The sequence below is a fragment of the Conger conger genome, chromosome 14, assembly GCF_963514075.1.
Source record: "Conger conger chromosome 14, fConCon1.1, whole genome shotgun sequence".
Taxonomy (NCBI): domain Eukaryota; kingdom Metazoa; phylum Chordata; class Actinopteri; order Anguilliformes; family Congridae; genus Conger; species Conger conger.
The window spans coordinates 23,472,816-23,488,530 of NC_083773.1; the positions used below are offsets into that span (position 1 = coordinate 23,472,816).

At 46.6% G+C, this 15,715-nt stretch overlaps 1 protein-coding gene and 6 non-coding genes across 8 annotated transcripts; 3 read left to right on the plus strand and 4 right to left on the minus strand.

Annotated features, from left to right (window-relative positions):
* The first annotated feature begins 437 nt into the window (after positions 1-437).
* Positions 438-11,821, plus strand: ddi2 (DNA-damage inducible protein 2). Of its 2 annotated transcripts, XM_061219884.1 has the most exons (10): positions 438-918; positions 2,260-2,386; positions 3,610-3,954; positions 4,424-4,550; positions 4,933-5,060; positions 5,536-5,664; positions 6,131-6,234; positions 6,535-6,715; positions 7,643-7,693; positions 8,189-8,276. In XM_061219884.1, the coding sequence occupies exons 1-9, from the start codon at positions 781-783 to the stop codon at positions 7,651-7,653; spliced, it is 1,290 nt and encodes a 429-aa protein (XP_061075868.1). In that variant the 5' UTR covers positions 438-780; the 3' UTR covers positions 7,654-7,693; positions 8,189-8,276. The 2 variants fall into 2 exon arrangements, with proteins under 2 accessions (XP_061075868.1, XP_061075867.1); XM_061219883.1 differs by lacking the exon at positions 7,643-7,693 and having other exon boundaries at positions 8,189-11,821.
* Positions 11,822-12,205: 384 nt separating this feature from the next.
* Positions 12,206-12,299, plus strand: trnai-uau (transfer RNA isoleucine (anticodon UAU)). Its single transcript has 2 exons — positions 12,206-12,243; positions 12,264-12,299. It is a non-coding gene; the product is annotated as a tRNA-Ile (tRNA).
* Positions 12,300-12,692: 393 nt separating this feature from the next.
* On the plus strand, positions 12,693-12,786 carry trnai-uau (transfer RNA isoleucine (anticodon UAU)). The gene is made up of 2 exons: positions 12,693-12,730; positions 12,751-12,786. It is a non-coding gene; the product is annotated as a tRNA-Ile (tRNA).
* Positions 12,787-13,298: 512 nt separating this feature from the next.
* On the minus strand, positions 13,299-13,392 carry trnai-uau (transfer RNA isoleucine (anticodon UAU)). Its single transcript has 2 exons — positions 13,355-13,392; positions 13,299-13,334 (listed from the first exon to the last, which is right to left on the minus strand). It is a non-coding gene; the product is annotated as a tRNA-Ile (tRNA).
* Positions 13,393-13,732: 340 nt separating this feature from the next.
* trnai-uau (transfer RNA isoleucine (anticodon UAU)) lies at positions 13,733-13,826 on the minus strand. Its single transcript has 2 exons — positions 13,789-13,826; positions 13,733-13,768 (listed from the first exon to the last, which is right to left on the minus strand). It is a non-coding gene; the product is annotated as a tRNA-Ile (tRNA).
* A 596-nt stretch (positions 13,827-14,422) lies between these two features.
* Positions 14,423-14,516, minus strand: trnai-uau (transfer RNA isoleucine (anticodon UAU)). The gene is made up of 2 exons: positions 14,479-14,516; positions 14,423-14,458 (listed from the first exon to the last, which is right to left on the minus strand). It is a non-coding gene; the product is annotated as a tRNA-Ile (tRNA).
* Positions 14,517-14,764: 248 nt separating this feature from the next.
* Positions 14,765-14,858, minus strand: trnai-uau (transfer RNA isoleucine (anticodon UAU)). The gene is made up of 2 exons: positions 14,821-14,858; positions 14,765-14,800 (listed from the first exon to the last, which is right to left on the minus strand). It is a non-coding gene; the product is annotated as a tRNA-Ile (tRNA).
* Positions 14,859-15,715: the final 857 nt, after the last annotated feature.

The window sequence follows — 15,715 nt, forward strand, 5'->3', positions numbered from 1 at the left end:
ATACACAAATTTGTGACCTGCACTTCAACAATTTGGAGTTGGTAATTGTCCTTGTATCTTTTCATGGAAACAGTGAATGATTAGGGGAACCTAATATAGCCTATTGCAAAAATATATTATTCCTACATTTTAATTACTTTCCTGTAAATATTAAACCATAACTCTCTAATATGAAAGTGTAGGAAGTTGTCATATAACATACTACCGCACAAATTGCGTGTTGGTATTTAAAACATGAATTACAGCTGTTATTCTGAATTGTATTCTGAATATATATATATATATATATATATATATATATATATATATATATATATATATATATATATATAAAATTAGAATTGTATTCTGAATAACAACGTTGATATCTTCCATCCGTGAGAAGCTCACAGTTATAGGTCAGAAATGAGAAGTGTTTTGCGACCCCCAGAGCACGACAATCATGCTCGGGCAGCAGCTAAATTCATTTACGGTAGTGTGGCATTGTCGAGGAAGTAGGGTGCGAGTCGAAGAGAAAAAAAAAGAAGGAACTGTTTTCCTTTTCTTGTGCCGTGGCGTGTACTTGTTTCTCTATCGTACTACATGTGTAGGTCGGTCACTGGCTCTCCAAATCACAAAACTAAGAAGAGTTCGCTATCGCCGGAGTTGTGTGAGATTTTGGAGATCTTAGCTTGCTAGCTATATTGCTACCCAAACTAAACATTAAAGCTTTGCTAGCTAGTTGGAGAAGCGACGCCTGTGCACCGCGGGTTAAAGTGACAGAACCTACCCAAAAGCGCAATGTTGGTGACCGTATTCTGCGCTCCGAGGGACCGCCCGGAAATAACATTTTCCTTGGACGTGTCACCCGAACTCGAACTGAGGGACTTTGTGGCTCTGTGTGAATTAGAATCTGGAATACCGGCTACAGATATACAGGTGAACCTGAGCAACTCATGGGGTGGCTGGCTAGCCTGCTAATATTAGTTAGTGCTAATGCTAAGTAGCAAGCATCTCGTTGTACCAATGTGGCAAACGAATGATAACTGCTTTTAATGCTAAACCTAATTCTCGAGAGCTTCCAACGCTATTTTGCCCGATTAACATTCATTAATATGACATTTGATTAACCTTAATTAGCTATCCGCAGACAGATAACCAGCTAGATCACGTTTTTATTTATAGACAAAGATTGCTATATGATATAGCAGTTAGCTAACTAGCGTTATGAATACTGATAGCTAGCTAACTTACCCTGCTTTCTAACTTGTTAGTTGATATCTTAGAATCTAGTCGCCAAATAGCTTGTTAGTATTCTAAACGACTGGATCTAAAAAGGCTAAAATGACCAAATAATGAAACGTAACTTATTCTTAGCCATTTCTAGAGCTATTTCTTATGAACTCACCCACCAACACTCATACCGACAGTAATGAATCCAATGCTGGTCAAAAGACCAAACACCATCCTCAAATAGATACTGTGCAAGTTCGTACCCAGCCAAACTTAGCTCGCCTAGCTTTCTCTTGCATTTCTAGGTATATCTACGCCCTGCAAACAGACATTTCCATTTTATGATTATGCAAATACTTGTTACGTTTAATGTGCTGCGCAATAACTTGATTTCATTTTCATTTTTCAGTTTCTCTGAGCTCTGTGCTTAGCTCTGTGTCCTGTGCTGTAGTGGACTGTCATAAGTTCACCATGATTCTCTTACCGGAGTCCTGGTGACATAGGGTACTGTCAACGGAGCAGGCAGGAATCCAGGATGTACTAAATATTGACTCATAAGTGTGTTGTAATGTATCTATTTGTAAGCATAAGTATTCAGAAGGTGTTTTGTCATAGTTTTTCAACAATGTCATATTGATCTATTAAGGCATCTGTTTACTGGTAGGCTCTTATATTAATTGCAATCTTAGGTCTATGTTCATTCTGGCAACAGTATTGCATAATATTCTTGGTTTCATGGCAGTGTCAAATGACTGAATAAGAATGTTCTGTCCTCATCTTCCGCCTAACTTGTGTCATGGGCATGGAGCATTAAAGGTGTCTGGTTGTCCTGTTGTTCACTGGAGACTCAGTGAATCTTCATACTTGTCAGGCTTGGCCTGTTGGATAGCATTATCTTTACACACTGGATCAAATGATCGTTGAGGAGCTGTAAAGGATGTGGATAGATATGTAATTCGGAAGCATCTGACGGAAACCAAAAGCCTCACATTTTGTGTAAGGGATATCTCAGTCTCACAGCGGTGACCCCTCTCTCTGTGTGTCCAGATAACCTACGCAGAGCAGCCCTTGCAGGACCCCACCCGTGCTCTGGGTGCGTATGGCCTGAAGGACGGGGACGTGGTAGTGCTCAGACAGGCAGAGCGACGGCCACCCCCTCAGCCTGCATTTCCAGGTATGGTGCAATATCAGCCTTGTTTCACTTAAAAACATTTTTTTATTTTTTTATTGTTGCTATGCTTATGTAGCTCTGACTCACTGAGCTGTATAAGATGTGGATTGGAGGTTCAGTCAGATAGGATGGGCCAGTTTAATGATCAGCGAATTTGCACAGTGTCTGTGTGGTACTGATCCAAAGAAAATCCCCTACTAACACAGAACATTCTCACATTGCTACTGGAATGTTTTGTCAATGTTATAACATTGCCACTACACGGCAGCAACATTGAGAGAACGTTTTGTGTTGGCTGGGTCATTTCACCTGAGAGGGAGGGGTCTGCAGTGCTGGAGGACAGTAAAATGGGCTGTTTTGGGGACAGGTTTCACTTCCCCCATGGGTCACACGTTCTCCCTGCTCTCAGAACATTCCTGTAACAGGCTTCAGAAACGGGAAGACTGTCCTCGCTTCCTGGCCTTCTTTCCTTCCTTCACTTCCCCCTTCATACTTCGACCATACCTAAACAATTTCATCAACTTCCATTCTCTTTATTTACTCCCTAAATTCCTTCCTCCAAAGTAATTCCCCTAGAAATTCCCACTCATTACATTACATTACATTATTGGCATTTGGCAGACGCTCTTATCCAGAGCGACGTACAACAAAGTGCATACCCATAACCAGGGATAAGTTCGCTGAAAGACCCTAGAGGGAAGTACAATTTCAACTGCTACCTGCACAACAAAGATAAGGACAAGGGCCTTTTTTTTTTTTTTTGAACAAACAAACAAACAGAGCAAAAGTGACCAAAGTTAACTATCCAAACACTGCTTACCTAGCCAACTCAAAATACCGATACACAAAGCAAGTCACAGAGACAACAATTAAGGTTCACAGGGAGGTAGGGAGGGATGGGGAGAGGTGCTGCTTGAAGAGGTGTGTCTTCAGCTTGCGCTTGAAGGTGGGGAGAGATTCTATAGTTCTGACCTCAACGGTGAGTTCGTTCCACCACCGTGGAGCCAGAACAGACAGTTCAGTTATCCAGCTTCTCCTTCTGCCTTTATCTTTCTCTCCGTTCCACTCTTCCCTGTCCTCTCTGCCTTCTACTTTTTCGTCCTCTAAGCCACCCGAGATAGGTGTGCCTGGCAGATGAATGAATAATAATGAAGAAATAATCCTTCCCTCATTTGTCATCTCTCTCTCTCTCTCTCTCTCTCTCTCTCTCTCTCTCTCTCTCTCAGGACTCCCCCACATAGACTTCAGCTCCATCGCAGTCCCGAGCACCTCCTCGGGTCGACGGCCCACCTCACAGCAGAGGCAAACCCCAAACACACAACAGCAGCGCCAGCAACAACAACAGCAGCAGCCACAGCAGCAGCAGCCGCAGCAGCAGCCACAGCAGCTAGAGCCGGAGCAATCTCCCGTCCCACCCCCGCCCCCTTCTCTCACAGGCTCCGCCTCCTCTCCGCAGGGATTGGACGACCCCGCCCTGCTCCGTGAGATGCTGCTGGCTAACCCGCACGAGCTGTCCCTCCTGAAGGAGAGGAATCCCCCGCTGGCTGAGGCCCTGCTCAGTGGAGATTTGGGTGAGCGTTGCTTGCATCTTCAACATATGTTGTGTTGGATGCTGTAACAAAGGTGACCGTTAAGACCATAATCCCAGTGCGAGTCTGAGGGCTGTAGAGAGGAGGTCTCATCGGAAATCATGCTGTATGTCTGTGTAGTGGGCAAGCTGTCATATACAGATTAATGTGCTGGCACAGGAACTGATGTCATGACTCAGAGCTTGAAGGGTTATATCCCCTCTGATGCTCTGCTGCTGTACATTTGAACAAGGCCCATATCCTGAGTTGTTTCGCTGAAAATATCCAGCAGTATACATACAAGAGCTTTGGGCTAGGGCTCCTCATTAGCAGAATGAATGATGTCATGTTACAGGGTGCTCTAGGGGCAGAGTGAATGATGTGATGTGTTAGCAGAGTGAATGGTGTAAAATGGGGCTGTATTAGAGTGAATGTGGTGTAAAATGGTGCTGTCCCCTGTCCCTCTCCACAGAGCGTTTCACCAAAGTGCTGCTGGAACAGCAGCAGGAGCGAGCACGCAGAGAGCAGGAGAGGATCCGACTGCTCACAGCCGACCCCTTCGACCTGGAGGCTCAGGCCAAGATAGAAGAGGACATCAGGTAAACATTCACAGACACACACACACGCGCACACACACACACATACAATGTACGCACATAGTACAGGCACACACACAGTACAGCCTCAAATCCCTGTCAGGACGCTTCTTTGGCACCCAGAGGAAAGGAAAATACAGCAGCTCATATCTCCTGTGTGAGTTCTACTGGACAAACGTGTTGCAGTCGATCAAATTGTAGTCATTGAACATCGCCTTGGATACGTCATCTGATGAGCAGATTAGCGGTGTAAGTGCTTGACTCCGTTTACCGCTCCGTGCACACATCCTCCGTTTCTCACACACGGTGGAGGTGCTTATGAGGCTGAGTGCGTCCCGACCACTGACTCATCGCCTGCTGCTATTATTATGGGCTGTCTCTGCAGGCAGCACAACATCGAGGAGAACATGACCATCGCCATGGAGGAGGCTCCCGAGAGCTTTGGCCAGGTGGTCATGCTCTACATCAACTGCAAAGTCAACAACCACCCGGTCAAGGCCTTTGTGGACTCAGGTGACTGCCGCCATTGTGGCTGGAGTGCCTGTGTGTGGCCTGTGTTGCCAGCATGGTGTGGATGCAGTTTGTTTGCTTTAGACTCCTCTGTTGATGCCTCAGGGAGGTTCTAATTTACTCATAGCTGTGTGATGTGTGACATATACACACCTGTGTGGGTTTGTTTGCTGCCTGCATCTTTGCTAACCAACCAGACTGAGACTGAATACACTTTCCCAACTACCACTTTTGCCCTTTCTCCACCTGTCTGCTGCCCCATCGCATGTACATACATAGGCACGCACACACACACACAAACCTCTTAAAACAGTGTAATCCGTAAGTACTGTATTTTTTGGACTGCACTGTATAAGGGTGCAATTATTCAATGTGCTGAAATGCCAAAACAACGAAAATGTCACTGTCCAAATATTTACGGACCGCACTGTACTTCCCTTCTTTCTTTCCTTGGTTTGCACCCCCTGTCCCCCCACAGGGGCTCAGATGACCATCATGAGCCAGGCGTGTGCCGAGCGTTGTAACATCATGCGTCTGGTGGATCGGCGCTGGGCAGGCATCGCCAAGGGCGTGGGCACGCAGAAGATCATCGGCAGGGTGCATCTCGGTGCGTCCCCCACGGAGCCTCTCCCTGACACACCCGCTCACTCACTGCTTTCTGTAGCCCTGCTGCTCTTCACCAATAGTCTTAAAACCTCCACTGTGTTTTTGTGTTACGACTTGTCCACCTACCATTCATTCATTCTGACTGTTGGTTTCAGTTGAGGGCACTACTACATCTATATCGATGTTTTATGTGAATCAAAACTAAAACTAAACCATGGAAAAAAATATAATGATTTTAAACTGAAAGGAAAATTTTAAGCATGTCTGTGCAGGGAACTAAAATGGAACTGAAAGTAGAATCTTAAAAATGTTGAATGCAGTTCTGCCAAATCAGGATCACACATTGCAGTGCTGGAAATCCCCCTTTCTCACAGTTATTGTACCCTCATATGCTCTGTTCTCCTGTGTTTGTCGTGTTGTTTGGTCTTTTTACGCCTGTGCGGTATTTGGTGTTTTAATATTTGCAGCCCAGGTCCAGATCGAGGGGGACTTCCTGCCCTGCTCCTTCTCCATCCTGGAGGACCAGCCCATGGACATGCTGCTAGGGCTGGACATGCTGAAGAGACACCAGGTCTGCCTTTCTCTCCCCCTCTCCCCCTCTCCCCCTCTCTCCCTCTCTCTCTTCACCCTTGCCTGAATCGCTGTTCTGAAGTATTTTTTTAATATTTGTGATGTTTGACACAGAGTAGCCCAACTACTCAACCATAATAAAGCAATAAGGCATTAGCAAAGACTTATTTCAGCAATATGGCTAAGCGGAGTTAGGCACGAGCTGTGTGTGCGGGGGGTGGGGGGGTGGCATGAATTTGTGAGCATTCATTTGGGGTTGCGTGTTCTTCTCTGACGGACAGCGCCTCGATTTCCCCCCCAGTGTTCCATCGACCTGAAGAAGAGCGTGCTCCTCATCGGCACGACGGGGTCGGAGACGCGCTTCCTGCCGGAGGCCGAGCTGCCAGAGTGCGCCCGGCTGGCCTACGGGGCGGACACGCGGCCCGACGAGATCGCCGACCGTGAGCTGGCCGAGGCGCTGCAGAGATCCGTACAGGAGAGCGGTCAGTCACTGAGGAGTCCGGATGGAGGGGGACGAGTCAGGTTTGGGGGCGGAAGAGTCGTGGTAGGGGGGAGGAGTCAGGATGGAAGGGGGGAGGAGTCAGGTTTGGGGGCGGAGGAGTCGTGGTGGGGGGAGGAGTCAGGATGGAAGGGGGGAGGGGTCCAGAGGGGGAGGAGTCAGGATGGCAGGGCAGTGGGGCATATAGGCCAGAGATTTTATTGACGGGGTCACTGAGGAAGGGTCAAAACAGAATGTGGCATTAGTGAACTGAATAGAGAGGGCGTGGGAGAGTTGGTGGTAGTAGAGGTTACACATGAGAGAGGCAGGTGACAGTGGCTGGAGGACAGATTTGACAACACAACTGCATGCAGAATGTTTGCTCAGTCGCTGTAAGCCTTGTTGATGCAAGCACCCAAAGCGGCTCCTGTCCCTGATCATATTCCTGTCACACGGTCACCGCATGCCATCACCTGAACCTGCACAAGGAGTTTCACTCGTGTACTTATACGGCACAACTGCATTTACTAGCAACAAACTCCCAGAACTGCAGCGAAGGTTATCCTTCTCTTAACATCCTGTTTTGGTGAGGTTTTTGTTTTCCATCAATTGGAAGCACATCTGCAGTGGCCATGGCTATAATGAAATTTGTAGCCATAATACATTTTTGATGTTCCTCCATACCCTGTCACAGCTTTCAGCAGGTCACATGACCACATAGCTACGTCCTCACTGGACAGATTTAGTTGGTAGCGCTGAGGTCAGGTCACTGCTGTACCTCTCGCAGTGCATCATGAACGCAACAGCAGTTTGAGTGGTGAATCTGCATGCCTTGTGTGCGAGTGCTAACTTTCTGCCTCTTGCGTGCTGTGTGTGTGTTGTGTGCTGTGTGTGTTGTGTGCTGTGTGTCGTGTGTCCTAACCCCGAACAGAGCAGCACTGATGCATGTGGACAGACAGCTGGAGAGGGGGCCGCCAAGCAGGTACTGCAGCTCCTTAACCAGGGAACCCCCAAACCCAGGCCCTTTTATTGGCTACTGTCTGATTGGCTGCACTCTGTGGGTGCCAAACAGGCTTGACACTTCTAAAGCCTACTTAAGCAAAGATTATCTCGCACTGAAGTTACTGCAATGATGGATAATGGAATTAATTTGGCAGTAAATCTACGCTGATAGCATTGCCCATAATGTCCTAGTAATTATTTGATAAGGCAGTCCAAGTGTACAAGTTTGCCAAAAGTGTCAAAGGCTTACCTTGCGCAATGAACAGTGTAGCAACTCTCAAAATCTTGAAAGATCACCCAATTATTTGTTGTCTCCTTGTGTCATGTTATGGAAATGTACCTAAGTATGCTCTAATTGCCTTTTTTTTGCATGGTTTGGCTTTGATTCCCAAGCATGTTGATACACTGTAAGTCTACAGCTGAGGTGCATGACTCTGTTGAAATTGGTTGAGTTTGATTATTATGTACTCTGTAGATATTGAAGATGGACAAACTACCTCACCACCAGTCCAACCGTGCCCTCTGTCCACCCCCTCTGACAAAACCTCCCTCACTCCCTCCCCTCCCCCCGGCCACGCCCCAAACCCCGCCCTCGACAGATCTCAGTCCGCCCCTGCCTCTCTGCCCCCGCCCCCTCCCCCTCCACAGGGGGTGACTGCGTCAGGGTCCCGCCAAAGCCATCTCCCCTTCCTGGGTCTCCCTGGACCTGCACCCCCAATCCCAGACACCCTGGAGGCCCCAGATCCACAGGCCCTGCCCCAGGGTCCTCCTCCCTCCACAGCAGGTCCCGACCCTCTCCCCCGCCCCCCTCCTGCCTCCCTGGACCCCCCCTCTGCTCTGAAGGTCGCTACGAATACGGACAACGCCGAAAGCCTCGCCCCCACAGCAATGGAAGTGGGGGTGACGGGCGGTGGGGAGGGATCGGGGTCGTCTGCACTCCTCTCTCTCCCCCACCCAGGGCCCCTCACACTACAGACTGGGTCAGAGCTGGAAATGACGCAGTCGACCGATGCCAAAAACACTTGCGGGAACGTTTGGGGAGAGCGGGGCGATGACGAGGAGGAGAGAGAGGGGGTGGAGATGGATGGGGTCTGTGGTCCCTGCACTTCCCCCCCTGACGCGAAACTCCAACCCAGCCTCAGTGTCCACAATGAGCACTTTGCCTCTGGCCCCTCCCTCGACCCGGCCATGGACTCGCCCATCGACGCCCAGGCCACTGTCCAGGTGGAGAGGGACCAGGCAGAGGGGGAACAGCAGCTGAACTCTGACCCCATGCCCTCCCTGGCCGCGGCCCTGAAGGAGCTGCACCAGCTTCTGGTGGCCAACAGCCGCATGCTGTCCCAGGAACGGAGCCCTTCTCCCTCCCCTCCCCCCTCCCCTTCTCCCTCTCCCTCCTGCCGGGAAGTCACTGATGGAGTCCACGACAGTCCAGTCTCGCAGTCTGGACCTGCTACCCTGGAATGTGTCCAGTCGCCTACACCTACACCCGAAACGATCGCCACCGAACCTGAGCAAGTCCCCAACCCTCTCCCCGATCTTTCGGCCGACTTCTCTGGCTACGAGGGGAGCCCAGGGAGAGGGGAGGGAGAAGCAGTGGACGGGGAGAAGGTGTCAGGAGGAAGCGAGGTGCACCGGGAGAAGGTGCTCAGAGGGAGTGAGATGCATGGGGAGAAGGTGCCCAGAGGCAGCAAGGTGCATGGGGAGCTGATGGAGGACATGGAGGGGAGGGCTGAGACAGGGCCAGAGGTGGCCACCCCCACTCCCAGCCCTCCTCAGCAGGGTCTGGAGCTCAGAGAGCCCCCCGAGGGGCAGCAGGGCCGGGGTGTGGCAGACGGGCGAGCCCCCAACCCCCTGCCCTCTCCGATGGAGGTGTCTCCCCAAAACGCCCTACTGACGACCACCGACCCCCCTTCTCCCACCCCGGCGATGCCCGATAAAGACTCCCGACAGGTCTCTCAGCCTCTTCCTCCCGCCTCAATCCCGTGCCAGTCCTCTTCTTCCTCCTCTGCCACCCCTCTCCCACGCGCTCCGAGCGAGTGCTTCCCGGCTGCGCACATCCAGAAGATCCAGGCGGCAGGGTTCTCTGCCTCAGAGGCTGCTGAGGCTCTGGAGCAAGTCCAGGGCCACGTGGAACTGGCGCTCCTCATGCTGCTGGCCCGAAAAATCACTGTGCCCTCCTAGACACCCCCTGCAGGGAGTCCCGCCACGGCCACAGACACCTTACCCCAACCTCTGACCCCCTCATCCCTGTCTGCCCTCCCAATGGCCTGTGACAAGAAACGTGCAGGCTCCTGGACTTCTTTTTGGGACAATGACTGGTAGAAGTATATTAAATAAGAATCTGGCGATGTGAGATTTTTGTTTTCCTCATTGGCTCGCCAGATGATGTTGGAGCGTTCTGAAATGTGAGCATTGGTTGGTTCATCAGAAGGCAGGTGTTTTATGGTGATGTATATTTTTTTTTGTTTTTGGGGGAGGTCAGGCATGGCTTTGAGTTTTACGGTTTCTTTGACTTTTCTTGTCACAATACAATGCTTTGTTGCCATCTTTAATTCTGGTGAAAATTCAGGTTTTTAAAGAGGAGGTATGAATCTTCTGACCCTGGCCTTAGGAAAAGACCGTTGCAGATTGCTGAGTGCCATTTTGTAGAGAGAAAACAGAAAGTTGGACTGGAAGTTTTTAATTGCACCTTGGGTTTTCTGAAGATCTTACTAGCTTACCTTACAGTTAATATATAATCTGTATCTAATTGGGATGAAAAATTTACTTTTTCAGAGGAAATAAGTGGGATACAGATTGAATCCTTGGGAAAGTTTGGCTGGTGAACAACCACCACTGCAAATGGCCCTAAAGGGACTAGGTTCTAATCCCTTGGTACAGCCAACCAAGCATTATCCGGTGGGCTTGTTTTCTCATAGAACCACAAGGTGCCTTTTACACTGAACGAGTGCGGCAGTATGGGCCTACACAAGCGGCATGAAACCGGGCCGGGCGTCCCCGCCGTTTCTCAGCGCCACTCCTTCTCTTGTTTGTAAAAGGGAGTAACACAATGATTAATGGCCGGACAGTGGACAACTGACGACAACATATTAACGCAAGGTTTGTGGAGGGGGGTCCTGCATTGGGAAGCAGTTTATAATCACTTCTCTGCGCTGAACTTGAATTCTCACATTCTCTATCCTGACCGCCTCCGTTTGACTGCTGGCCCTTTACATGCACTATTTTAAACATGAAGTGTTAATATTCATAAGAACTGAATGCAGTTTTATTTTGGAGTGGGAGAGGCACAATTGGGGTTTAACGCAGAGGTTGGTAAGCACTCTTAATTAAATAATTTAAAAAGCTCAAAGAAAACCGCAGAAGTGCTACAGGTAGGACTGATACGTAATTGTGAAGAGGGTTTACTTTTATTTTTCTGACAATAAAACTTGTGATCGTGAATTCATCTGTTCATGTTTTTGTTCATTAAGTCAATCAGTCAGTCAATCAGCCACTCTTTATTAAATTAATCCTGGAGAACTTGAGGACAGTTGTGCTGTGAAATACAGAGTGAAGTGTTCATTTAAAAAATTAAAATGCAGTTGTGTTCTCATTGTCTAAAATGGAAGCTTAAGTCTGCTTGGTGTTGGTATTGCAGGTTACAGTATATGACCACATTCAGAAACGGCCACATGTGAAACGCATTAAAGCGCAAGAGATTTAAAGACCTCTTTAGCAAATTTATTGTGGAGGGAGCCTGGTGTATATATCAGGTGGGTGCCTCCACCTCTCACCACCCTTATCTTTAATTGGGTGTATGCTTCTCCCAGGGTTGTGGGTAGCACAGCCAGGATTTTTACCTCAATTCAGGGTTTTTTTTCTGTGTTAAATGTGCCCGTTTTCAAGCTTTAGCTTTCAAAGTCTGTCTTACTCTCTTCCCTCAGTCTTGCTTCCTTATCCAGCTGTCAAAGTATTCACTCATTCTGTCAATTAGTCATCTAGATTACTTTGAATTGAGTTTTGTTTTTTACTTGGTACCAACAACATTCAGGCCATTTGAATTCACTTTGATCTTGTATACATGATTAAAACATACAAATAAAGAAACTGGTTCTTTATATTTTACAAACCTGGTTTTGTCATTTTATAATGTTGCTTTGATCATGTGATTTAAATTTAGATGCTGTCAGGGCATTCTTTTATTGTTATGATTGAAACATTTAGTAGGCCAGACATTTTCCACCACAAAGAATCCACAGGTTTTGTGATTGTATTGTATTTCTTAAGAGAGAGCAAATTGCATCCTGAAATATTTAAACATTTTTTTTTTTTAGGCCATTTCCTATGGAAAGGTCACTGAAGCAATTTGCATATCTTAAACCACTCATTATGTGGCTCACAATGGGTAGAATTGGGCTCCATATTAAGGATTTTAGGGGTTGTAATATGTGAGGGCGGACAGTGTTTGCATAATAGCATGTTTTGTATAAAGGTTGTCGTTGAGGTTATTCTTGCTCCAGTGGCGCAATCGGTTAGCGCGCGGTACTTATAAAGCAGTATGCAGTGAAGCAATGCCGAGGTTGTGAGTTCAAGCCTCACCTGGAGCATGAGATTTTAATGCATATTTCTGTTATCACTGCACCACAGGAGACTTTGTCAAGAAACATGAGACTACAGTGGCTGTGAAGTGCAAGTTATAAAATAAATAAAAAGGGGGGGGGGGATACAACCGGGTAGAGGGGTCAGCCTGTAGCCTAGTGGCTAAGGTACTGACAGGGACCTGGAAGGTTGCCCCGGTGTAGCCACAATAAGATCCACACAGCTGTTGGGCCCCTGAGCAAGGCCCTTAACCCTGAATTTCTCCAGGGGGGATTGTCCCCTGCTTAGTCTAATCAACTGTCAGACACTTTGGATAAAGGCGTCTGCTAAATAAACAAATTACAAGCATCATTATTGGTATTTAGAAAAGCAGTTCGAAATTACCGCAAAGCATCCCATGAGCTCCAGTGGCGCAATCGGTTAGCGCGCGGTACTTATAAAGCAGTATGCAGTGAAGCAATGCCGAGGTTGTGAGTTCAAGCCTCACCTGGAGCATGAGTTTTTAATGCACCTTCGTATTATCATTGTACCAGAGGGGATTTTGTTCAAAGGGAAAAATATGAGAACTTGTTTTACCCTGAATGACCTAAGTACCCAGCTGTATAAATGGGTAAGCCACTCTGGATGAAAGCGCTTAAATCATTTTATTTTTTATTGTTGTAGTTATGCTATTGTCTCGGTATTTGGCCAAGTGCAAGAAATCATCTCTGGTCTAGATGTACAGATGTATCAGAATAGTCAGACCCAGGTGAGGTTTGAACTTCCTACTTTAGCATTCAACTTTCCTGCATTCTGAAGTAATATTACTGGCCATTCACCAACTGTGCTACTGGGATTCACCTTGCTAATTCTCTAATTACTGTAATTACAGATGAGAATTTCCATGCCAATTTGGGCCCTTAATCTCCCAAAGTGACATACAGTCACTTCCCAAGACACATTTAATTTTTCCCTTTGAACAACGATCCTCTGGTGCAATGATAACCCAAAGATGCATTAAAATCTCATGCTCCAGGTGAGGCTTGAACTCACAACCTCGGCATTGCTTCACTGCATACTGCTTTATAAGTACCGCGCGCTAACCGATTGCGCCACTGGAGCTTGCATGTGCCCCATGTGGACTTAAATTGTAGTTTTTCAGAATTCTTTGTTGTCATAATTTAAATTTTTGTCTCTTTTTGAAACATCAGCACATAAGGCAGATCCATATAGTTACACATTTAATCTATAGTGATAATTTACTTCGATTTGTGTCGATCCTTGTCACACCTGATGCAAATTTTCTTTCCAGTCTGGGACCTTCTCCTTTCCCAAGAGATCATGCATAGTAATACCTTCCGAAGCATGATTTCATATTTAGCCATGTAAGATTGTTAGTCATACACTTCTTGACCAAATCCTCTGTGCTGTAATGATAACACGAAGATGCATTAAAATCTCATGCTCCAGGTGAGGCTTGAACTCACAACCTCGGCATTGCTTCACTGCATACTGCTTTATAAGTACCGCGCGCTAACCGATTGCGCCACAGGAGCTTGTCTGGGTCTGTTTCTTCTTAACATCAGCACATAAGCCTGGTCCGCACCATTATGATCACATATTTAATCTTCAGTGATTTCAGTGATACATTTGCTATGATTTATGTCAATCCTTGCCACTATTGATGAAAATGTTCTAACCAGACAAAACATACCATCTCTCAATGGAACATAATGCATAGTAATACATTCCTGAGCAGGATTTCATATTTAGCCATGTAGGTTGGTTAGTGGCATATTTTTTTCACAAAAATCTACTGTGGGGGAATTAATGGATAAGTGCATCGAGTAAAACCTGGAACCCTCCCAAATCTGGGATGAAGTTAAAAGAGCTGTTCTGGGTTTTACTCTGAGCAGTTATCCAGCTAACTCAATAAACCTGCTCTGTGGATTTTACTCTGAGCAGTTATCCAGCTAACTCAGTAATCCTGCTTTGTGAAATCCCCCCGGTCCGCACAGTTACTGTCACATCTTTAATTTGTTCGAAATTTCTTTGCAGTCTGGGACCTTACCATCACCCAAATGAATGTCATGCGCTTCTTGACCAAATCCCCTGAGGTGCAATGATAACACAATGATGCATTAAAATCTCATGCTCCAGGTGAGGCTCGAACTCACAACCTCGGCATTGCTTCACTGCATACTGCTTTATAAGTACCGCGCGCTAACCGATTGCGCCACTGGAGCATGGATGTGTGTGGGGGGTGTCTTATTTATAGCCTGGCCCACACCATTATGATCATTTATTTGATCATTCGTGGACATTTGCTGTCATTTGGGTCCATCCTTGCCACTCTTGCTGAGAATTTTCTCTCCAGCCTGGTGCCTTACCATCTCCAAAGCAAACAGAGCAAAACCTTGTCAAGCAGGATTCCATATTTACCCATGTAGGTTGGTTAGTCACATACTTGATTATAACATGCATTAAAATCTCATGCTCCAGGTGAGGCTTGAACTCACAACCTCGGCATTGCTTCACTGCATACTGCTTTATAAGTACCGCGCGCTAACCGATTGCACCACTGGAGCTTGCATGAGTGTAGCAGGTCTAAACATCAGCATAAAATCCTGGTCCACAATATTAAAATATTTAATCTCCAGTTAAATTTACTGTGATTTGTGTTGATCCTTGTCACTCTTGATGCAAATATTCTTACCAGATGGAATTTACCATCTCCTTAGAGAACATAATGCATTGTAATACCTTCCTGAGCAAATTTAGCCCTCTAGGTTGGTTAGTCACATATTTTTGACAAAATCTTCTGTGGGTGAATTATAAAATGTTTAAAATTCTCATGCTGCAGGATCTGCTAACCGATGGTGCTACTACTGGAAGTTCACAACAGACACTAAGCTTAAGCTGTATCTTCCTGTAATTAGTTGGTTTACATTTTGTTATTTTACTTAATTTTGTGTCACTTTCGCAGACACTGATTCAGGAGATTCTCCTTTAAAAATCGATTTAGTCCAGGACTAAACTTAATCTGTGTCTGTGAAACCGGCCCATTGTAGCATAGTCTGAAGCCTGGTCTACACAGTTGCATACACATTTAATCATCGGGCAGAATGGACTGTGATTTATGTTGATCACGGGCACATTTTATAAGACAAGAGTCTTGAACATTGTACTGTTGAGTGTGTGTGAGTGTGTGCGTGTGTACCATCAGACATCTTTGTCGCAATTAGTACATAGGCAAGAACATTTCCCTTGGCTGAAAGTGTTAAACCCAATATGCCACCAATACGTATATAGGCTTTGCAATATAAATCCAGTGTGGGGCATAGATTTACAATGAGAAATCACTTTTGTGATTTTAACCATCGGCTCATGAGTATGGCAAGGCAAGAAGGCAACAGTATTCTCTTCACTTCACTTCACTTATCAA

What these genes read in the sequence shown, in the direction of transcription:
- ddi2 (XM_061219883.1), top strand. Translation starts at nt 781, where the DNA reads ATGTTGGTGACCGTATTCTGCGCTCCGAGGGACCGCCCGGAAATAACA. An exon ending in CAAGGCCTTTGTGGACTCAG is followed by an intron (nt 5,061 to 5,535) that starts GTGACTGCCGCC and finishes GTCCCCCCACAG; the next exon opens with GGGCTCAGATGACCATCATG. An exon ending in ACATGCTGAAGAGACACCAG is followed by an intron (nt 6,235 to 6,534) that starts GTCTGCCTTTCT and finishes TTTCCCCCCCAG; the next exon opens with TGTTCCATCGACCTGAAGAA.